General features: G+C 32.7%; 1 protein-coding gene across 7 annotated transcripts in view; it reads left to right on the top strand.

Annotated features, from left to right (window-relative positions):
• The window catches only part of shep (alan shepard), a 643,094-nt gene that overhangs the window by 594,114 nt on the left and 23,583 nt on the right, over positions 1-25,397 (top strand). For 4 of the 7 annotated variants that reach the window (XM_067788649.1, XM_067788646.1, XM_067788648.1 and 1 more), the window contains exons 6-9: positions 11,036-11,177; positions 14,369-14,739; positions 16,772-16,936; positions 17,789-17,961. In XM_067788649.1, coding sequence (XP_067644750.1) covers positions 11,036-11,177; positions 14,369-14,739; positions 16,772-16,936; positions 17,789-17,950 — 840 coding nt within the window. In that variant the 3' untranslated portion in view covers positions 17,951-17,961. The remainder of the gene's footprint in view (positions 1-11,035; positions 11,178-14,368; positions 14,740-16,771; positions 16,937-17,788; positions 17,962-25,397) is intronic. The other 3 variants (XM_067788651.1, XM_067788647.1, XM_067788650.1) reach the window with 2 other exon arrangements.

The following is a 25,397-nucleotide window of genomic DNA, read 5'->3' as shown; positions in this document are numbered from 1 at the left end:
TCGCCATGGTAGTTGCCTCTTATTAGCCATCATAATTATAGTTACCTTCCACAAACAGCTTTTCAATAAGAAAAAAAAGTCGATGAAAGCCCGTCATCGGCATTATTTCCTTGTTTCATGAGAAAAGCAAAAAGAATAAAAAATCAAATTAACAAGGATTCATTTATCAGTCCAGTACGTGGCACTATTTGCCAGCTGTCTAACAACAGACACGAATGTGTTAACAGGAAATTAGCAAACATTTTCAATCTTTTAATTTTAACAATTTTATATACGAGTTAATGTTAAACTTTTCGTCGAATTACACAATAAAAGATTTTACGTGTAAACGCAAGGTAATTTTAACTTATTTCCTATTTACTTTCATTATACTTTCAATAGTTTTCCAACTTTTTTTTTCAATTAGTTTTTTTTTTTCATTTTCCTTATTACTTAGTTTATGTTTGTAGCTTTCCCAATGTCCTATATAAATTTAGTATTATGAACTCGTAGATACCAAAACATACTTACTTTGAAACCAATGTAGCTACATCATTAGTAAAACATTCAATAGACATTTTTAGTACAAGTATTTTTAGAACATGTATTATATTTTTTTCTTACAACATTCATCGTCCTTTTAGTATAAACTTTTCCCATTGAACATAATAAATAAATATGTATATATGAAAATTTAGTATGGAAAACATAGTTGAGTATATGAATGTACGTAGTAATTGTAGCTTGATAACGCTTTGAAAAGTTTGGTGCAAAAATATAGAGAAAAGTTCTGTTCTCGTTCATAAGATATAATCTGAATTCAAACCGATTGATGTTAGATGCAGAATAGAGCTTATAATGTGTCGATTTTTTTTTTTTATATTTTAATATATAATTGGAACTGTAACTAATGGGGTATTCCATAGTGACGGTTGGGACATTTTGACTCGACTTTAACTCAAAGTTTCACTAATTTCTCTACAACTAGTAATTATAGATGTTTTGAAGTTTTATCACTTAAAGGCGAATACTCATTTCACGAAAAGCTACTGAAATATAAAACTTAGATGTGTAATTTACACCAAAAAAACTACTATTTTCTAAACGTGCCGGGTGGGACTGCGAAGTCAGCCGCTCCTTCACTTTCTAATTTCAGACAAACTATAAAAACAATTTCAAAATTGGTTGTACCCTCTGTTTTATTGAAAAACTAATATCCAAATTCAATCTTAGCGAGACTTTTATGTTTAACAGAGAAAATTTAACTTATGACGGGTGGGACCGATTGCATTTTAAGCATATAAAAGCCGTTTTTTTACGCGCATATAGATATGCACTTAAATTTTATATAGACAGCTTAGTGCATAACTTTGTCTGCACTTATGAAAGTGTTGCGCATAAAATAAGAACTAAAAGGGGTCTGCCTCCACTATTGTCAACTTTCGATTTTGATATTCGTGGCTATGACTAAAAAGGTTCGTGTCTCCAATGTTTCACCATACACTAGTACAATCGCAGAAGTATGTATATGCAAGTAAAAAAAACTGTGTAACTGCTTCTCGTTTCTGATGCTTTAAATTTCAATTTTTTGTATGCGGTGTTTTTTCTTGAGGAACGACCCCGCACTTTTCGAATATCACTTTGATATCTTACTTGACTTAAGAATGATGAACCACAAGTTGGATTTAATCCTTTTAGGTATTGAATTCGAGCTTACTGACCGTCAAATTTATTCACAAATAATTTTGTGATCGCACTGTATAACGACCATTTTGCAACAGATAAACAACCATGAGTACTTTTCGGAATCACATAGATCATTTTTTCTATACCAAACTTTATCTCAGAATTATCAGCACAGCAAAATAGTTCGAAGAGGAAAGGTAATTATGTCTTTTTGTGGTATCGAAATGAGCCTCCTTACATAGTCCGTCTAATTTCTTTTAAGCTTGTGTTTAAACATTAATCTTGTTAAAGGTGTATCCTTGGCCCATGCGTAAAGTTTCCCAAAGAGTTTTACCTTTGATGCCCAATGTGAGTATTGGTCCTTAAAAACTTCTTGCTGGCCATGATTGTGCAAAGTCTTCGCCCAGCGCCTACTATACACTTTCATATATAGAGAAATGACTTAGTATAATATTTGATTCTTACATATATTTATATAAAAACTCATATCCTCAGCCAGTACTGATTAGTCAGCTTTCCATATCTGAATATCGCATTAAAAAGGTACGAGCCGGACCCGTGCGCATCTTACGCAACCAATATAAAAGTCTCTTATCTAATAACAACACAAATCAGCTGTTCTATCATTCAATTAAAACAGCTTACAGCTTGCGCTGCCATCTGGCGTATGGTAGCAACTGTCGGTAATGCAGTGCAAATATTCACAATAGTGCCATAGTACAAATAGATTTCTTTGTGTGCTCACAATCGGTTATTTTTGACAAATAATTTTAATAAAATATAGCTAAACAAAAGCACTACGACCAAAATTACCCAAAGCTCGCTAATAGCCCGAATCTCCATCTTTACAACCAAAACTTTATTTATAGATTTGGATTCCAAATAGGAGCGAAAAAGGGACCCTTACATAAAAACAGCAATTAGAAATAATATATATGATTATTTTACTATTATACGCTACGCATAATATTTTATGGATGAGGCGTGGTTTCGTGTCTGTTCTCCGCTGACGGGACTTATCTCTAAAATATTTATTCCATTTTCATCTGCACCGATTTCATTTTGTTATATAACTTGTATTTAGTGCACTTGAACAGATGTAAGGCTTTTAATGTATATATGTTAAAATCAACAACACACACGACAAACCAATTTGTGGGCCTAATAAACAAAGGGCGGTTGATTTACGAATCACATAATTAAATTTCTTGCCGGCACTGCACTGAATTCGTTCTATTACCAAAAAATAACGAAATTTCTAATTGTGGAGAGTCGGAGTTTGAGTATAAAATGTTAAACTTTTTATAAAAAATTTTTTAATTTTTTAGCTTTGTTAAAAATTTGTACAAATTGATCAGGAGCCCTTGTAACGTCTAATCACAAAGTACAAATAAAGAAGAACTCTGACCATGGCTGGATCTAAAAAAGCCATAGAATGCAAAACCAAGTCGTATAGTGTTATTATTTCGTATTATGATGCCCAAACTTTTCAAAGCTAAACTTTTCTTTCCAATCAAATATCCAGTATATACTGAAATTTGTATTTGATAAAACTGAAATATTTATTTTCTTCAATCATTCCCTTAGCAGTAATGAAAGAAGCCTTATTTATAGAGCTACGTTCTCCGAAATGTAGGTAACTGAATACCATATCTTAATAGAAAAGTAATAAAAGATCCAAACCAATGTTTGAAGTATGTAGATTAGACTGGGTCGATTTATTAACCTATATCGCGTCATCGATTTTTCGATAGGATTTGGGCTCAGGAAAAAAAAGTTCCACGCATACCCAAAAAAATTATTTTGAGCCTGCAAAATTTCAACGATTTTTTCGATTTTTTATGCATTTTTTCATTTTCAAGGCTCCAAATCATTTTTATGTATTTTTTTCGTGTCAATTGGCAAATGCAAAATTGGTAAATGCAGTTTTTTAATGGGGATTTAGAAGAATTTCGGTCGAAAAATCGATTTTTTTTGCAGGCTCAAAAATTATTTTTTTGGGTATGCGTAGTTGAACTTTTTTTTCCTGAGCCCAAATCCTATTGAAAAATCGATGGCGTGATATAGGTTAACTTCCGTCCATACAAATCGACCCATGTTAATGTAGATGACTAGCAAGTTATAACTATGTATCCTTTACTTAGAATATTTTTAAATTTATAAATAGTACATACAAGTTTTAGTTAAACTCTAGAATAAAATTGAGTATATTCAGTACTTATTTATGTATGCATTTCCAAAAAATTTTAAATTTGTAAGAAATTAGATATCTTTAAAAACCCTTCATATAGCATATTTTGGGCAGTTTAGGGCCTAATTATATAAAACGAGGTGATGCTATGAGTCATTCACATGCACCTGCATATGATCGCAAAGAAGTACCAAACACTAGCATTTACTGTTAGTAGTGCAGTGAGTAAAAGGCGATGTTTATGATACGAATTTTCTCTTTATACGAGATTAACTCGTTCGGTTGCACCGCGTTTTACATAACAAGGTTATTATTTACGAAAACATAATACATACATACTTCATACAAATATGTAAATAACGCTAGATAAATATATATAAATTTATTAGATCACAAATGCAAAGCTTTTGCAAATAAGTTCCTGATAGGGGAGTTTTATAAAGTTGAACTTCTGATAAAAATTGTCTCATAAAAACGCCTTATTGTTGTTTTGTCATCGTTTATCGAATATCTTTAAAAAAAAAACAATAACAAAGATTAAGATTAACATGTCGGTAATTGTTAGCAAAAAAAATAAAATAGTCAAAACATATAAATTTTTGAAAATTAAAAGAAAATACACATTGAAGAGGGGAGTCACATCTCATGTTTCATAAATATATACAAACATTTTTCAATTAACTACATTAATCAAACATAAGTACTAACGAAATAATATTGATTTCGCAACTTTGTGGACTTGAATAAGTATTCATCTATGGATTGGCGCATTACTTAATTTATTATAAAAGAAGTGTTCCTAGAACACACATCAACTTACATGTGAACTTGTAGTTAGTCATACTTTAGTGAGTATGAAACACAATAAAACTAGCAACACTTTCACCATATTTGATATATGTTCTAACTTCTTCTTTTCTTATTAGTATTGAATTCAAAACATTACAATCAAATAGTAACGTTTCTTAGTGTTTTGATAATTTAGAATTTGGAGTTATAGTCGAAAAAGTTTACGCAGATATTTGCTTTGACTATACTTACGTAATTTATGCACATATTGCATGAGCTTTCTGTTGGCAAATATGGGTTTCAAGTGGAACGCTTACCGCGCCGGAGCGTCTTCATCCATTTCCAGAACATGACGAAGCCAGCGAAGTTTTTTTGCTTTTTTCGTTGTAATACAATTTGCATTCATTTTCAATTAATTACTGCATAAAGCACATAATTTAACTTCTTTGGATACAAGTCATTGGCCTAGTGGTATCGACCAGAAATTTTCGCTCGAATTATTCGATCGTATTGCTGCTTTCTCTCGACATTGTCCATAATTCCAAGCATTCATCAGGACAGGTATGATAAGTTGCTTTACTTTTTAATTTTCTGCCATAGTAAAAGGACTTACGTTGCGTTTAATTTAATTTTAAAAAAGTTTAATTTTAAGTGAAAAAAGTTTCATTTGATTTGAAAAAGGTTATTTGATTTGATTTGAAAATAGTTTCATTTAACCTGAAAATGTTGTATAAGTTTCTGCGCTAAAACTTATTCGACTATTAACATTGTGATACTGTTATTAACAGTTCCTTATTTTTATACTCAGCGTGCTTTGCACACAGAGTATATTAACTTTGATTGGATAACGGTTGGTTGTACAGGTATAAAGGTATCGAGATAGATATAGACTTCCATATATCAAAATCATCAGTATCGAAAAAAAAATTTGATTGAGCGATGTCCGTCCGTCCGTCCGTCTGTCCGTTAACACGATAACTTGAGTAAATATTGAGATATCTTCACCAAATTTGGTACACGCGCTTATCTGGACCCAGAATAGATTGACATTGAAAATGAGCGAAATCGGATGATAACCACGCCCACTTTTTATATATATAACATTTGGAAAACACAAAAACCCTGATTATTTAGTAAATAATACACCTAGAATGTTGAAATTTGACGTGTGGACTAATACTGAGACCCTTGATAAAAATTTTAAAAAAAGTTCCCAAGTGGATGTATAACAGTGAATAGGAAAAACTTCAAATTTTAAAAAATGGGCGTGGCACCGCCCCTGTTATGACTAAGCAATTTTCTATGTTTCGGGAGCCATAACTCGAAGAAAAATTAACGGATCGTAATAAAATTGGGTACACAAATTTTCCCTGTAGCAGGAAATATTTCTAGAAAAAATGGACGAGATCGGTTAAAAACCACGCCCACTTTTATATAAAAGATTTTTAAAAGGGTCGTAGACGAAAATCATAAGCTATATCTTAGCGAAAAAGAGCTTTGTATCAATAGAATTTTACTTTCTAAATTGAGCTATAACATTAATTTTGAAAACACTAAAATTCTTGAAAATGGGCATGGCACCGCCCCTTTTACGACTATGCAATTTTCTATATTTCGGGAGCCATAACTCGAAGAAAAATTAACGGATCGTAATAAAATTGTGTACACATATTTTCCTTGTAGCAGAAAATATTTCTAGTAAATATAAACGTGATCGGTTAAAGACCACGGCAACTTGGATATAAAACAAGTTTAAAAGGGTCGTAGACTAGAATAATAAGCTATAACTTAGCAAAAAATAGTTTTGAATCAATGATATTTCACTTATCAAGTTTTATTGCAAGAGGAAATGAGGAGACATTTTTTTCTAAACGGGCGGTGCCACGTGTTATGTAGAAAAGTAATTTATCTGAAATGAAATGTAAAATTAAAGCTCACGCTGAGTATATAATGTTCGGTTACACCCGAACTTAGACACCTTTACTTGTTTATAATAATATGTAAAAATTAAATTTTCTATAAACCATTTTCAAACAATTTAGACAACATTTTTAAAATACCTAATGTTCACTAGTATTTACTAGTAATATATAATTGAAGAAATATAATCCTTAGAAATTGTGTAACTTACCCCTTTTTGTCATTAGAATAATAATTTTTTAAGATAGTCAGAGAAATAATGTTAATACCATTTAAAATAGTAGATGCTACTACTGTGCCGGCCTTAAAAATATGTTTAATATAATAAATAATATTTTAAGCATAATTGGTGGTATGTTATAATGTACGTATTTATATTTATACTTACTATGTATCAGGCTTAGCATTTAAGACAAACTTTCGTCAAAAGTTTAACTTCTACCTCGCATATTTTTATAAGCTTATTATCTTATCATTTGAAGTTTAAATTGATGAGAAATAGTAGGTTAATATACCGACTTCTGAGTGAAATATCACCCTATCACGGCTGCCAGTTCGAAAACGCCGTATACCAAAATTTTTTGACAAACGTCAAAACTCAGTATTTGTTTTAAAAACGCTCTGTACCAGAGTTCGGTTGAAGAATGCCCAAAATCTGAGTTTATGTTTATGTTTAGATAGGCCGTATTTTTTAAAACAATTCTGAGATTGGGCGTTTTTGAATAAAAATTTTAACTGAGCGTAGTGCAAACAAACTTTCAAATGTGTTCTGAGAAGGAGAGTTTTCGAAACTGCTGAAATATGTTGAGATTCCACTCAGCAGTCGATATAGATTATGATCTCCGATGAGTTTCTCTTCAATTTATTTAAGTGAAATACTTGCAGGTACTGTAAAATTTCAATTTAATTCAGCGAACAATGGCCATAGTTAATCAACTGGAACTCACCTTTTTTTAAAAAACTTTTAAAAGAAGGCCATAAGCTTATATGATAAAATAAGTCTTAGTCTTGCATCTAAAAAATACTTTTCAAATTTGTTCGAAAAAAAAAAAACAAAAAATAATATTTTTTGCAAATTTTATTTTTGATAAACTAAAACGAAAAAAAGTGAGAGAATAACTAATAACATTTTCATATCAAATTGATTAAAAAATGTAGACGTTTTTACAAAAACGCTTTTATTGGCAACTAAGAAAATTTTTATATAAACTAAGCAAGTTTTCTCACGTATATGCCAAAAACATTTCTGTGCGTGTGTGTGTTGTGAAGATAAAGCTTGAAGTAGTCGACTACTCTGTTCATTCTCTTGTCGAATACATGTAGTATTTAATAACATTTTTCAATTTTTTGTTGTTAAAAGCGGAGTCCCTTATTGCTTAATGTATTTAAATATCTTTTAAGTAATTTTATAATTTTAACTCATTAAATATTGTAGAAAAAATTGAAACAACGTGACATCAGGTTGGACAAATGGGATATCTGTTTCAATTATACCATTTCTGCTTTCGCACAGAACATAAGAATTCCAGTATAATTAATAAAGATTTCGAGATATGCATTTGTTTCTGACCATTCGTGTTTGAAAATATTTTTAAAACTGTTCAGCTCACGTAAATCCTATTAAATGCTATGGCTCGATGCTCATGAGACGAATTGTCGCTTCTACGCTTTAAACCAAAAAATGTCTTAGAAATTATTCCAAAAATAAATAATTTAAACTTATGCGCAACCGAAATAAAAGGAAAATAAAAAAGAAAACCCGTCTGTGTCAAAGCACTTGTACCAATTTGAAAAATCAATCAGTTGCATGGTATATTGTATATCATAGATACTAACGATCTTGACGAGAATCTTTTAAAATTTTAAGCTTCTAGCTGTTAATGACGAAAAATCATTCATCTGAACAATCAGTTGTATTGTATGATTATCATATGTACATATGTATGTATGTATATATGATCGATCTATTCCACACAAAAATGTATGTCATTTATGTTGTCTGGTGAATTTCAAGCTTTATGCTGTTGAAATGAGGAAGAAATTACGAAAACCCTCTGAAGTGGTCCGATTGTGTTCGTTCCGGCAAATGATTAATCGAACACCAAATACAACCGCTCACTGAATTTCATCAAGAATATTTACTAACTGACGAACATACCGGTATGATTGAATCGACTCAGTTTGTCATCCTGATTATTTCCATATACTCATTGGTGGGTCTATCTCTTCTCATTTAAGAACTTATAATTTTCGAGAATCGAAACCAATCTTAATACACCATTTCATTTTCATGAAAGACATACAAATTTATGCATCGCTGTGTTTTAATAAAAATATGAAAACATAATGATTTCTAGTTTCGAACATTTTTCAGTCATTAATTTACTTCAATGATATGTGAGCAAACTGTTTTAAATATAAATTCATTTTAGGCTTTCGAAAATAAATGTCTCAAGCTCATTGCATGACTACAAAAGCCAAATAACTAATTGTATCAGCTAATTTTAAAGAGAACGTTTGTACCACGCAAATCTCTGTCATATCAACAACCTTTAATGTTGACAGAAATCTGTCGTTGTCATTGTATTCTTAGACTAACTGTAACAATTAAGGAGTTGCGTGCAAAAAGGGAACTTCTGTGAAAATTAAGTTTTGAGATTTTCGTGTTTTAAACATTTGAGTTGTTGTAGTATTTGAAACATTTTCTTAATATATAGTATATTTCATATATACTCTTTCCAATTTATATGTTGAAAAACCCCATTCTTCACAATTTTCGCCAAACATGTTGAAATAATTTGGGGATAGATGTTACCTTTTGCATATAATATAGAAGCGAAAGTGGTATGTCTATGAAATTTTACCTAAAACTAAACAAAAAACTGGCACATACATTTTGCGTTGTCAAAAACTCAATTTCAGGCATATAAAAAAAAAAAATTTGGTGTGGGTATATAACTGGACCTCATCTTCCTATTAATGTGTTTTACGCAAAAGCGGATCTTCGGCCCTTTTTGCACGGGATCTACGCCCCTTGATCCCTTTTTGCACGCAACTCCTCAATTGTTAAGTTAGTAGGGCTATGGCTTGCGTATTGTGCAATTTTTTTGATGATTTTACTGTTGAAACTGTCAATTTCGAATGAACAGTTTGTGCGAAGTTGATTCAACAGTTATTTGCAATGGATCAAAATTGACAGAATTTTCGGTTGAATTGACCTATAATTGGGTTGATATTAACAGCTTTTTTCTTTCAGTGTAGCATTACTGTACCTTTAGCGACTGGAAGCTTTTATGTTTCCTACATATCGGTCTAGTGAAACTGGCTGAATTATATAATTCAGGCGAAAAGGCTCTACTTTTTGTAATCACTTATTTTCCGAGACAATAATTATTAGAGTGAATTACTATCAAATAAGTTCCTTAGTAATTTGCAGCTTGATGTGCTAATGACGACAATAATATTAACAACACTTAATACGCCAAATGTTATATTACAAACTGTTAATTTGCTTAATTTCTAATTCTTTGAACAAAAATTAATGAGTTTTTCAATAAATTTAAATAGTATGCGGTGAGAAAAAAGTAAAGTAAAGTTTAATAGTGTTTTAATGATTCCGGCAAACAGAAACACACACACACACATACAATTTTGGTATGATTTATATTATTCATATCACATATGTAAGTATTTATGTATAATTTATTTTAAGTATATATTTTTATAGGTTATATAAGTCAATCAATAAACGTACATCACTAACCCATACACTAACATATATATGTTCATACAAACATACATATATACTTATTTACACATGCTAGGTACTTGAATTCATATGTACATACATTCATTTATATAAATACACAGAATGCGAACTAACGAACATTAACTTCTACAACACTACACAGCATTTACACACACAACATACATTGACACGCTTTATCACAATTGTTTACTATAAAATTGAAATCGAACTAACCAATAAATATTTTATTTTTCAAATATTTTCTTCAACTAATGCTCGTGTCTTGCAACGTATGCCCACAAAAACAAAATATGCCAACCTGCGCTGTCCGAAAAAAAAAAATGAAAATAAAAACTAAAATAAACTGTAAAACAAACAAAACACACAAATGCATTAAACAATATGCAAATCTATCTGCACATACACGCACGTGCATCCAACAAATACACTTTCAATTAAAACAATAATACTAAAATGTGCAACATGCAAATTCACAAAAAAAAATTTACAACACTATGCAATACATTAAAAATGCTCTCGAATTGCTTTGCACGTTTGTCATGTAAATACGAAATAAATAAATAAACAAAAATCACACTTTACAAAATAAAAAAATACTTGCCCATATTTAAACACCTTCGTATAAACAAAAAACAAACATACCCACGCTCATCTAAACACTTGAATTTTGCCATCAATGGGCAACACATTCAATTCTACAGCAACAAGAACAGGATCCCACAAATTTGTATATTGCAAATTTGCCACCACATTTCAAAGAGACCGATTTGGAGAATATGCTATCAAAATATGGTCAAGTTGTTTCCACTCGTATTTTGCGCGATCAACAAATGAATTCGAAAGGTAAGATGAATATGTGTCCTGGAATTATGAAACGACCCTATTGTGCGAAAATACCATTCTTCACTTTTTGAGTGCTTCTTATAGGATATTGAATGCTCGTTAAATGGAACAAACCGTAGTTTTCTACCTTTCGTTTCCCAAGGCAGTCGGCGCTTCCCATGGCAGTCGGTTCTATGTGCCGGAGGGACTCGGGATTTTTCCCGACCAAGGACTGTCATTTCAGTGTACTGCTACAACAGCAACAACAACGTCTTTCTCAGTTTTTTCACAAATCGCATTTAAAGCCAAATCGGACCAGAAATACGATTTTTTGAAATATTTCGATTCATGCGCCACCTATCGGAGTATATTTTTCTTATTATTGCATTGTCATCGGGTTCTGAACTACATTCCAAGTTTCAAGCTTTTAGCATATCGGGAAGTTAATTAAATTTTAATTACAAAATTCGTTGACAACAGCCAACCGCTACACAGAGTCAAGCTAAACAAAAACTTTAAACGCGTTTTTCATGAAAACTTGTTTTCACGCAATAGCGTCGTTTCATGATTCCAGATCACATATGCATTTATTATTTTAATTATTATTAAAATTTGTACTGAAAAGCTAGGTCCATCCTTACTATATATAAAATTAAAGACCCTAACTTGCTTAGAGCAAAACAGCTAATTTCGTGGGGCAATTTTTCTAATTCAAGTATTAAAAAGACACGTTTATACCCCAGACTTACATATGGGTTTTTTATAGGTTTTGTTGTTGTATTAACAGTGCATTTTATTGTCATTTTATTGAAAATATGTTTAGGTAAATTGTTTATCACTACACCAAAGCCAAGCATTACATGAACTGATTGCCATTCAATCGTTTGTGCTTATATATGTTACCAAAGAGGATAAATATAATAAGAGACGTCACTCGTTACTTGTAGCCATTTGCTAAATGATTTCTTCGAGGTAGTCGCTGGTTTTTTTGGGCGAGAAGTGCATAAAATATCTTCTATACATTTTCGTTGGGTTACCAAACAAGATAAGTCAGTTATTTGTGTTTATTTTTCCGACTGTATTTAATTAATTAATTAATTCTCTTTCCAAAAATTACAGTTGCACTAGGTGCCTACACGGCATGGATAAATGCGAGACAATTAAAAATGTCCCTCTTAGAAAACATTGGGCATCAATTTTTTTAATTTTCATCGTTTTACTCGCCACTGGTAGCAGACTGGTGGCTCTTATTATATTTATCCTCTTTGATATTACTATCTGACCTTGTCTTTTTATGCTCATATCGCAACCAATGTCTCGAGCGAGTAAAATCAATGGTTATTGCTGAGATAGCTTCAGCGATCTAAATATAACGTGTTTTTTGAGTGTTTTCAAGTGCAAGTCGACTGGCAGCTTAGAGCACATAAGATTTGCTTTGTCTTGCAAGGTGAACTGATTGCACGGATTATTTATATCCTACGATAAAATAAGCTATATTACGAGAGCATCCTATTGCGAAGTTATAGAAGCATCAGTACGAAGCGTAAACAAATTTGCACACAAAATAACAAAATTTTGTGAGCGAAATATGAAGATTGAGAAGAATCCTGTTGAAGCAGGGCTGATTTTAATTTTCTACCATTCGTTGCATGAAAATATATGTTCATAGGTTTGAACATACTATATTGTAACGAATTTAGGAAAACTCCGCTTATTTCACACCTTCTACTAACGTTCGTATCGCTAAACTGTTGAATAAATAAGTCCAATATACAATAATGCAAAATGGTCTTTATTAAAGTACTTCACAATAACACTTATACTTCGCAACCAATAGCGTGCTTAAATCAAACTGATTGCTCATACCTCAGCTGGTGCTGCTTTTCTACTCTTCGGTTTCCTCTTTCGCATATTTCTAGGCGTTTCTCCTTCTAGAATTTACTAGTTCGCTGATGATTGCATACTTTTGTGAGTAGCTCAGAAATATGCATGTGTATGTGTGAGAACTACTTTGATGATGATTGCATACTTTTGTGAGTATCTCTCCGCTGCTGTATGTACATATGTGTAGACATAATGATTGATTTGTTTATGTAGATACAAGTGATTGCTTAGTATCGGATTAGAGATGATAGTATGCCTTAGTGTTGCTAATATTCGTCACAATATGTAAATTGCATGAATTGCATATAATTGTTTGCGTGTAGTTTGCTGTTGTGGCTTAACAACCCGTGAAACCTATGCATTCTGTGCAATCCGTGCACCGATTGCAAGACAAAGCCAATCTCCCCATTCATGCAGAAGCAGCTTTATGCTCAGAACAAAATTTACGTTTTGCACTAAATTCGCTTTCTGACTTATTTTGGTATGTTGATTTTCGGACAGGGTGGATAAATGATGTATATTGGAACTATTTTCTGTCATCCCTTGGTTTCAAGACAAACCGTTGTGCCATCATCAGTGTCGATTTTCGTTGTGATCTGTTGTTCTCGTTTGTCTTATTAAAGTTCGTAGGTACATGAGCAGGTATTGGCAAAATGGATGTTTGTGTATAAACCAACCGGTTTGTGTCGAAACGAAATTTGACAAAGGATGACAGAAAATTGTTCCAAATTCGTTTTCCTTACATACATACATAAATTGTTTAGTACAAACTCTAAAGGCGGATTTACATAAACGCTTTTGCCGGTGCAAAGCTACAAACGTGGCAAAGTGTTCTATTGTTATAGTGTGCCGACGTCAAAGCGCCAAAGCAAAGCAACGCAATAAAGCGTTTATATAAATCCGCTTGTGTTGTGATAAACGGACAGGTGAAGTAAATATTTAAAAATGTAGTCGCATTTGAAAATACTCACCTTCATTACTGAAGGTGTATGCTTCCTTGTAATAAGCCTGATAGGATTCATGGCGGCGGCTACAAAGCGACGTTTGTGAATTTTTTTACACCAAATCTGATGGGGGTCGTTATTTTCGGCGCGACAGAGCAGCACGACAAATACAATTGCTGATATCGCCAGATTAAACTAATTATATTTTTGGCAAGCCCCAACATGGCTACGATAGTCATCAATTTTTGCTTTACTGTGGTTGTAGTCTGTAGCTGTCTGTCTGTAGTAATTAGCGTAATTCACAATAGCCCCATCCAACGAAAACTTTATAATTGACCTGGTTACAGATTATGTACTAAATACAATTTTTATTATCCTGCTTAGGTGTTGGCTTTGCACGCATGGAAAGTCGTGAAAAATGTGAACAAATCATACAGATATTCAATGGGAATACAATACAGGGTGCCAAAGATCCACTTTTGGTTAAATTTGCCGATGGTGGTCCAAAAAAGAAGAATCTCTATAAGAATCCTGATCCAAATGCGCGAACGTGGCGTGATCCTGCAGAAGGAATACCCGTAACCTATGATCCGACAATGCAGCAAAATGGTGTTAGTGTTAATGTTGGTACACCAATTGGAGTGCCGTATTCACGTTTTGGGGCACCGCAAGTAAGCAGTTATCCAATGACAGCTAGCTCACAATGGATACCAGGCTATATGATGACGCAAGCAATGCCGCAAGTTGAGGATCAAGTAAGTAAATTGTAAAAAAATTAAATTTTAGATACATGCACCGGCATATATGAACTTAAATGTTTTTTTTTATTAACCGACTGACGTTTGCATAGGTCCAAGTTTGACAGTCGCTTCATACAGGCCTATATCCTTCAGAAAATCAAGGATTCTATTGGGTGCGAGTGTGCTAAAATCCTTGTCAAAATGATTTTCTCTATTCCACTCGAGGAGAATGTGCTCAACTGTTTCATATAATAATGATAATGCAGAAATTCAGAGGGGCTCACGGACTCAGTTTCGAAATCTAAAATTTTATCTTACAAATACTCCGAATGTGATCTGCTAAGGCAGATTATTTTGATGAGAATCTTTTCATTTCAGAAAAAGTTTCTAGGCAATTCCGATGTTAGTTGTAACCTCACTTGTGTTGGAAACCATTGAATAATTAGACCAGCACTCTCTCCTTAAAAAACCCTCAGTGTATAGACATGTATAAGAAAGGAAAAGACGATACGATCACTGGTCTTAAACGTTCGTGTGAACAACATAGATTACCCGACAGTCTCTTTACGATGGTATGAACTTGTGTTAAAAAAATTATTAGACCAAACGTTTTAGCTACAAGTCCTTTGTTGCTGTTGTTGTAGCGTTGAGTATACTCCCATAGGTTTTGATCAGGGGCTGAAACTGTTATTCCTTTTATAATATAATTCCTTGCAAAACTATTAATTTTGGACTTTAAATATATTTGGATCAAGTTAAAAATTATTTTCGGATTTTAATTTTTTGAGTCCGATAGAACTATTTTTAAAAGTCCGAGTTTAACTAGTTCCATCTGACTCAAAAAATAAAAATACAGATTTTACTTTTATATGTGGACTTTTATGGAAAAAGTTCGAAAAATCAAAAGAATGCACGATTCGACATGATATTGCTCTAGGGATAACTGGGAACTCAAACATTTTCACCTAGGACAATTTTTTTACCAGGACTTTTTCGACTCCGAAAAAAAATAATTATTATTTTCCGTCCCTGGCTTTGAGGAGTGTTATCGATGTTGATGGTCCTTTGATGGTTATAGATCCGGTACGTTCAGGTTACAAGCACTATTAAGGTACTAGCCCGACAATCGCAGGAATGACTTAAAACGACTGCAAGTCCTTCAAATGTTTTGTTGGAACCTGAGTTTTTAGTATTTATGTGTGTATTATTTTGTGCTGAAAACCTGATCATAGTTTGGTTGATCTAACAAAAGACAGATAAAACTGGCACATTTCATGCTCAAGGTTTTTTCTTATTTTCCTGAAAAATAATAATAAGTTCTTATATTAATTTGCGGCCACCGTGGTGTGATGGGTAGCGTGCTCCGCCTATCACACCGTATGCCCTGGGTTCAACTCCCGGGCAAAGCAACATCAAAATTTTAGAAATAAGATTTTTCAATTAGAAGAAAATTTTTCTAAGCGGGGTCGCCCCTCGGCAGTGTTTGGCAAGCACTCCGGGTGTATTTCTGCCATGAAAAGCTCTCAGTGAAAACTCATCTGCTTTGCAGATGCCGTTCGGAGTCGGCATAAAACATGTAGGTCCCGTCCGGCCAATTTGTAGGGAAAATCAAGAGGAGCACGACGCAAATTGGAGGAGAAGCTCGGCCTTAGATCTCTTCGGAGGTTATCGCGCCTTACATTTTTTTTTTTTTTTTTATATTAAAAACTTAATCAAGCCAACCATTCTTCTATCTCCAAGGATATTATGGCTGAGCTTCTAAAACAATTAATAGTGAGTTGCTGTAAAATTTTTCCGACAAGTTGGCTATTCTGGGTTGAATTGCAAGCTTTGCCTGCATTCTCGACATGACAGCCCAGCATTTTTATACCACACAGTTCATTTATCACCTTCTCGCTTTCTTAATAGTATGTGTTAAACACAAAAGTGCGCCTTATACTAGAGTTTATGGCGCAACGCGAACAAAGTGTCTCGACAAAATTTTTAATTTAATAAAATAGAGTCTCGAATTAAGCTTACGCATATTTTCAACACTTTTCCTTTACAGTATATGCAAATGGCTGCTGCTCCACAATTGGGTGTTGCTTCCTACAAACCAGATGCTGTTAATCAAGTGCAACCACGTGGTATATCAATGATGGTTAGTGGTGATCCGTCTGTGCCATATGGACCAATGGTGCCACAACTAGCTACATTACAAATTGGAAATTCTGTAAGTATAAATTAATTGTTTTCTTATTAATATCAACATTATGTTAGGAAGTAACATACACATTTAACTTTTTATTCATAAAAAATACAAAAGGTTTATAACGATTTTTAAAATGATATTTCAATACAAATTTCCAATTATAGAACCTAATTTATTTTTCATGAATAAGTGGGTTAGATTATAGACAAACACTTAACAGAAAATGCACTCATTCAAAAATCATCATCATCATCAACGCTACTTCCAAAAATATTTAGGTTGCTAAACGTTTACTTTGAGAAAAATTATGGCAGAGCAATGGCTTTGCTTAGCTCGACAGTAATTTCACTTGGAAACATTTTTGTTAACTTTTGTTGTTATAAAACTTTACAATTATTAATTTTAAATAATTTATTTGACCCAAGAAACAAATTTCGCATTTAGTACACCTTATAAGAGACTCTTTGCACATTTTTATTTATTATTGTTCTATTTTTATGTACACATGTATAAACTTTCACTGCGATCACACCAACAAGTGTGCATGTGTGTGTTTGCGTGCTTGGCACTCTGATTTTGCGGGTTTTGATTTCTGTTTTTTTTTTTTAAATAGTTATAACGTACACAAAATAAGATTGATATGAAGAAATTTTAAAACTATTTACTCGTATCATTCAACCCTAACCCTCTTTGACCAATTTCACTCACAAAATTTTTGTAAATACATAACCATAAAATTGGAATCTCAAAGACTCCTAAAACTCTTAAAAAGAATAGTTAGCTATACATCATCATCGTTCTGGCCATTATAATGTGAATATTAACCGTTAAATATGAAATTTGTTTTTCTTTCTTTATTTGATTTTTTTATAGAATTTCTCTCCATCATTACAGTATATTAGTCCAACTTATCCATATTATGCACAACCAACAATTATTCCAACAATGCCAATGACAGATTCCGAACAGGCTAGCACAGCTGCATCACCCGATGAGGCATATACACAGTATCCACATCCAGCCGCTCCCAAATAGGTCATCGCGAGGTGAGTGCGTGTGACTTACGAAAATTTTCGAAAACAAAATTCGAACAAACAAAATGCAATGAAGCAAACAAGTTAAATAAGTTTCTTAACAATTTCTCTTACAAAACAATATTTAAGGCTTTTGCGAGTGTTCTAATTAATTTAATAGTTTTGTTGCTTTACAGTTTTGAAATTAATTAAAGCAAAATCTTTAATATGAATGAGCTCGTTAACTGCTTTGCCTTTTTTTTTATAAATTTGAAATTTATTTTTATTTAGGCTTTTTTTGTATTATTTTTAAAAGTTTGCAGGTGTATGCATTTCCTCTATTTGCCTTTTAAAGGAATATCCATAAATTGGCTTTAAATTGAGAAATTCGCTCTGACCTAATTTTTTGCATGTCACTTAGACTACAAAGCGTATTTTATTTTAAACCCACTCCATAAATTTTTCGTCATTCAGATCAGTGAGAATGCATTTTGTGTTGCGATACATCAACACAGCGTCACAGAAGCATCATCCATCCTTATAATTCATGACTGAAACTTTTTTATTTATTTTTTATTTAGTTTTATTCTTTTACTCACGCTTTTTATACCCAGCTGTACTTGTACCCAGGGTATTATAACTTTGATTGGATAACGGTTGGTTGTACAGGTATAAAGGAATCGAAATAGATATATACTTCCATATATCAAAATCATCAGTAACGAAAAAAAATGTATTGACCCATGTCCGTCCGTCCGTCCGTCTGCCCGTTAACACGATAACTTGAGTAAATATTGATATATTTTCACCAAATTTGGTACACGAGCTTATCTGGAACCAGAATAGATTGGTATTTAAAATGAGCGAAATCGGATGATAACCACGCCCACTTTTTATATATATAACATTTTGAAAAACACAAAAAACCTGATTATTTAGTAAATAATACACCTAGAATGTTGAAATTTGACGTGTGGACTGATATTGAGCCTCTTGATAAAAATTTGAAAAAAAAATTTAGATGTCCGTGGCACCGCCCACTTGTGATAAAATCAATTTTACAAATATTATTAATCATAAATCAAAAATCGTTAACCCTATCGTAACAAAATTCGGCAGAGAGGTTGCCTTTACTATAAGGAAAGCTTTGAAGAAAAATTTGCGAAATCGGTTAAGGACCACGCCCATTTTTATATAAAAGCTTTTTAAAAGGGACGAATAAAATAAGCTATATCTCTGCAGAAAAGAGCTTTATATCAATGGTATATCATTTCCCAAGTGGATTTATAACAATAAATAGGATAAACTTCAAATTTTAAAAAATGGGCGTGGCACCGCCCCTTTTATAACTAAGCAATTTTCTATGTTTCGGGAGCCATAACTCGAATAAAAATTAGTTCAGAATAGAACCATATGTACATATATGTATTATTGCGCAGCCTTGTAACACTATTAAGCACACAAAACAAACCAGAACAGCATTCCAAGTGTACAGCTGGGTATGTAATGTTCGGTTTCACCCGAACTTAGACTTCCTTACTTGTTATAGATACAAAAGTGTTCAAAAAAATAGCACAAATTACAAAAAAAAACATGTTTTCATTAAAAAATTTAGTTCTATCTTAACATAAGTCACAAATATAGAAAAATTATGCACAAAGCGGATAAAAATTAACTTAACTTTGAAATATCACCAAAATGTCTAAAATGTTATTAAGAACCGTGTACAACAGTAGTCATGCAACATAATAACCATAGTATATTTTATAAAGGTGGCATCGGATAATTTTTCCTTTATTTCACATAAAAAATGAAATGTTGTATTAAATTTGGTCCGATTCTCTATAAGTATACCGCAATGATTAGGATGAACCATGTCCGTCCTTCTGTTTGAACACAAACTAGTCCCTCAAGTTGTTAAATATCTTGAAAAAATTTTGTGAGTGGGTATATTTGAGTGTCATAATTATCTGCCGGAATCGACCACAATTTTACCAGATGCTTATATATATGCCACCTATTGTTAAGATCAGCCATGTACACGCTTAATGTATATTCCACACAACCGATTGTTCAGAGACGAGGTCTTGCGTCATTTCTTGCCCATTTTGACAACTTGAAATTTGTTCAGATGCTACTTATGTGGCTTACAATCGTCCAGATTGGTTGTATATAGATATTCTATATATCCCGTACAACCTTTTATTCAGATAAGAGGTTTTCCGACAGTTTTTCTGATTTTAATAGCTAGAAGCTTGAAATTTTATCAAATGCTTACATAAACGGCAACGTTACTATCTGAAAAATATTCTAGATTGGTCACACTATTCAGATTTTATGAAATTTTCAAATTTCAGCAGATGATGGTTCAGACCCCTTTATGTTTTTAATGAACTTATGGCAGCGTCAGAATAAACTATCTCATGTTCATGAGTTTTGCTACAGACTTCAGACTTATAGGTGAAACTACTAGTTTCAACTCATACAAAACTTCAAGACGCACTGTTACAAACATGCATACTAAAAACAAATAAATAAATATAAGGCGCACTAACCTCCGAAGAGATTTTAGGCTGAGCTTCTCTTCCAATTTATGTCGTGCTCTTTTTAAATTTTTCATACAAAAACCTTCTTCTAATTGAAAAAATGTGTCTCTAAAATATTGATGTGGCTTGGGATCGTGAATCTAGGATCTTCCGTATGCGGATCACGCTACCACCATACCACGGCGGCCGCCAAACATGCATACTATACAAAAAACATACATACATATGTATTTTATCTATTATTATTTAGTTAAAATACAATTAATGATTGAGAAAATCGTTGTAAAAGTTCCAACTGCTTCGAAAAATACTTTCACTTGCTAAGTGTGCAATCACTCATGGCCAAAACAAATATTAAATTCTTCTCCATCTGCTTTATATGCAGCATAAGTTGAGAATTGCCATTTGGCGTTCTTTATGCAAATACATACATACATGCAATCCACTCATCTGTTAATGCACGATACATCAAATATCTTATGTGACGAAGCTATTATAGTCCAGCAAGTGTAATTTGGTTTTAATTTGTATTTAAAGGGTAATCTGACCACCTTGGGCCGTGTGCAAAGAATCCTGCGAAGATTTAGCTTTGATGTCTGGGAATATAGTGGTCGTTATGAAATAAGTAACATTACGTACTAATATTTCACATCAATCAATTTCTTATGCCACCATTTTTCCACATCTTTCCGTTGGCAGCATAGAGTTGCCACGTATTGATGGATTGTGTTAAAGATTTAATGGCTGAGAATCGAAGTGTAAATATAAAATGCAAAGCTTTTTATAAGAAGCAATGTCCCTTACAACACAAAAGTTATAACTTTTTCGGATTTCGTAAAATTGTACCGCTAATCTATGCATGGCCATTGTAACGCTGTTGCAAAAAAGTGCTTATTTTGTTGTTATGTATTACTAATATTTTTAGCACGAAGTTTTATAACTCATTGAATTTATTGCTGAAAAATCTCATTAGAATTAAAAATCGCGATTTCGAAAAAGGTTATAAATTCTTTCCATTCATTTTGCTTGTTTTGTGTCATATTTATGTGTATTTGAGAAATTCAAAAAATGTTAATCTAGGTTCTGCAAGCTTTTACGATTATTTAAGTAAAAATTAATAAATATTAAAAATTCATAGCTAATGTCTTTTTTGAATTTTGATGCTATTTTTTTAACCGCAAATGTGAATATTTCTTTTTTATCTCATTTGCTTTTTATATGTATGTATGTATGTATGTATATTAACCTGAGTCGATTAGTCGCGCCATCGGTTTTTCGATAGAATTTTGAACTCAGGAAAGAAAACTGTTGTAAAAACGTTGGCGATAACAGTTTTTTGAAAAAAAAATATTTTTTGCGTTTTTGGGAGTGTTTTTGTCGAAAAATTTACCCTTTCGCCATTTGTTTTTCGCAGGCTCGAAACTTATTTTTTTGGGTATGCGGAACTTTTTATTCCTGAGCCCAAATCCTATCGAAAAATCGATGGCGCGATATTGGTTAATAAATCGACCCAGTCTAATATATATATTTGTGCATTTATTATTACCTTTATTCATGAGCATTTCGCTTTAGTCACACTCACCACAAGCACTCTACTATATTTGAGCATTTCATCAGTCTCATTGTTGTGCTTCCATTTTCGCTTAATTAATTTCTGACATATTTTTGCCATATTTTTGTATTACTTTCTCTAAAGCAAAATTATTCATAGTCATCATTTATTATATTTAGTTAGAATCACTTGCATTTCAAAGCATATTCGTATATGTATGTAACTTTAAAGTTGCATACATTCACACGCTCGCACACATACATATATACTCATGCGCTGCTGGTTCAGTCATTCACTCACTCAAAATCAACCGTAATGTTCTTACCGGTTTTTTTTTTTTTTTGATGCCATTTACCGTTTGCTGTTTGCCGTCATCTTTATATATTATTTATTATTATTATTTTTTTTATTTTGCTGTGCTATGCTTTATTGCTGCCTGCATTGCCTGCTTACTGTGCTTGTGCTTGCCTACTTTGCTTGCCTGTTTGTGCTTATCTGCTCTCAGAATATTGTGCAAAGCCTCAACATTTTTTAATACTTCTTCGCCCTCAATCATGTAGCGTGCTACAATTTTGTATATATCATATACATTAGACTGGGTCGAAAAAAAAAGTTGCTAATGTCCGCCCCTAAATTTGAAGATTATGTTGAGAGGGTTTCGGAAAAAAATTTTTTAATTTTTTTTTATCCTTCGAAATACAGCAAAAAGGTTTTTTCGTTGTAACTTGGTTATTTGACGTCCGATTTTTAAAATTGATATGCCATTATTTTGACCTTGAGAAGCTTCACATTTAAGTCAGAAGTCTGAGTGTATTCAGGAGTCAGAGCCTGACTTTTCACCTATTATAACAGCTGTTATACTAAATTTCTCAAAAAAAGAATCCAGCCCTTCTAATAAGGGAAAAGGGCGGACCACGCCCACATTTTTACTTGTTCAATTTGCTGAACGCGTTAACAAAAAAATAAAATAAAATTTCGAAATGTAGAATTTCTAACTTCAAACTTCGTAAGCCGATATATATTTTTTGGTGGCTAAGTTCGAAAAACGGAGATAGTACTTTGTTTACTTAAGCCTCAATCTCTACGAAAAAGTGGGTTTGTCCAATATCCAGAAAAATAGTTGATTTTGTCGCATAGTGGTATTATTATAAATACGAAACAACAGGTTTGACTCACTTATTTACTTTGACTTCCCCTATTGATGATATTTGGCATATCTTTATTAACTTTTCAATGCAAACCCTGCAATTTTTCCCACAAAAATATCATAAGTTTCAGGTCTAAGTATAATAAGAATCAGGTAAAATAACGGTTGCAATAAATATTGAAAGTGCTATAACTTCTTTGTTTATTATTTTAGTAATATGGTTTCAAAGCAATATTTTCTTGAATTTTTAACTACTTTCGTTTGGTAAGGAAAAAAATATACATTAGGGGGGGGTCAAATTTTGTTAGCTGACCTAATCATGTGAAAACTACTTCATAGCTTAAAAGGACATTAAACGGAAATGTGAAGCTTCTCAAGGTCAAAATAATGACATATCAATTTTAAAAATCGGACGTCAAATAACCAAGTTACAACGAAAAAACCTTTTTGGCTGTATTTCGAAGTATCAAAAAAAAATTAAAAAAAATTTTCCGAAACCCTCTCAACATAATCTTCAAATTTAGTGGCGGACATTAGCAACTTTTTTTTGTATAGGAACCAACCCAGTCTAATATACATACATATTTTATTCGCTTCTAACAGTGATCCATTTGAAGTAGTTCATCATAGTTACCTGCATATTAGATACATATTTATGTATATATGTATGTAGATATTCTTTACTTGAAAAGATATCTAGTACCATCATTGCTTTTTTCTTGCTTTGGTTTGTTTTATGTTGTTGTTGCTTTCCTCTGACGGCCATTGGTATCATTATGATTACTATCCAGCGCGTCCTTCACACCTTTTTTTTGGTACATCAATATGATGCACATGACAGCGGTAGTGATGACAAAAACATAAGTTTATGTGTACGTCCTTGTAGGTATGTAGGGATGTGCTTTTCAATTGTACGTGCAAGCATTTGCATTACAGCAAAATTAATGTTATATTTATGCGTAGTTTTTAAGATTTGTTATTTCTGTATATGTGCTAAATGCATATTAGGGCTTTGCTGTGAAAAATCTTAACCGTCAAAAGAACACACCTAAAGAACGCGAATTGTTCTAGTGCTTATGTAAGTCAAAACATCTCATGATGAGCTTTTAAATTTAGGGTACAGTACAGTCGGAAAGTATTAGAACAAGATAAAAAAGAGGTTGATGTTGGAATATCCTCATAATTGCATTTTTCCAGATTGAAAATGGTCAAGCGAAAGGAAATATTCATCGAAATGCGAGCCCAAATCATTGTTTTGCAAAAAAAAAGGGTAAAACTATCGAGAAATAGCCAAACTTTTGAAAATATCTCTGTGTTCAGTTCATACGGCCATTAGAATATATCGGGAAACTGGACAAAATACTAACAGAAAACGATCTGGTCGACCAAGAAAGACAAATCAAAGAATCGACAACAAAATATATGCAATAAGTAAGGCCAATCGACGGAAATCTGCATCATATATTCGTGCTGAAGTCAATGAAGACTTACATTCACCAATATCGCTCACGACAGTCAAAGGCCGGCTTAAAGAAAAAAGTATGATTGGACGCATTGCTGTCAGAAAGCCACTTCTGCGGCCAGTAAATAAACAGAAAAGACTGACGTTCGCTCAAGAACATATTGACTGGATGATTGATCAGTGGAAACCATTTTAATGGTCAGACGAATCAAAATTCGAGCTTTTGGGTAGCCATAGGCGTCAATATGTTCGCACAAACGTCAATGAAAGATTCAAAGCAGATTGCATTGTGCCAACTGTGAAACATGGCGATGGCTCAGTGATGGTTTGGGGGTGTTTCAGCTACGCTGGCGTTGGTCAACTAAAAAAAAATTGAAGGAATTATGAAAAAAGAGCAGTATCATAGTATACAACGCCATGTAATACCATCTGGCATTAATTTGATTGGTCGTGGAATCATGTACCAACAAGAGAACGATCCGAAACATACACAAAAGTTTGTACTTCTTATTTCGAACGAAAAAAGTCGCAGGTGACCTTGATACAGTAGAGTGGGCACCAAAATCCCCCGATTTAAATCCTATCGAGATATTGTGAGAAGAATTGGATCGACGTGTGAGAGATCTAAAGCCAACAAGCCTTTCTGACCTCTGGGATTGTTTGAACGATGCGTGGAATAATATTCCAAATCAAACACTTCAAAAACTCATCGAAAAAATGTCGAAATTGTGCCCTGCAGTCATCAAAGCAAAAGGTGGCTTT

The sequence above is a fragment of the Eurosta solidaginis genome, chromosome 5 (assembly GCF_040869045.1).
Source record: "Eurosta solidaginis isolate ZX-2024a chromosome 5, ASM4086904v1, whole genome shotgun sequence".
In the NCBI taxonomy this organism is placed as follows: domain Eukaryota; kingdom Metazoa; phylum Arthropoda; class Insecta; order Diptera; family Tephritidae; genus Eurosta; species Eurosta solidaginis.
This window is presented reverse-complemented; position numbering and strand designations above follow the sequence as displayed.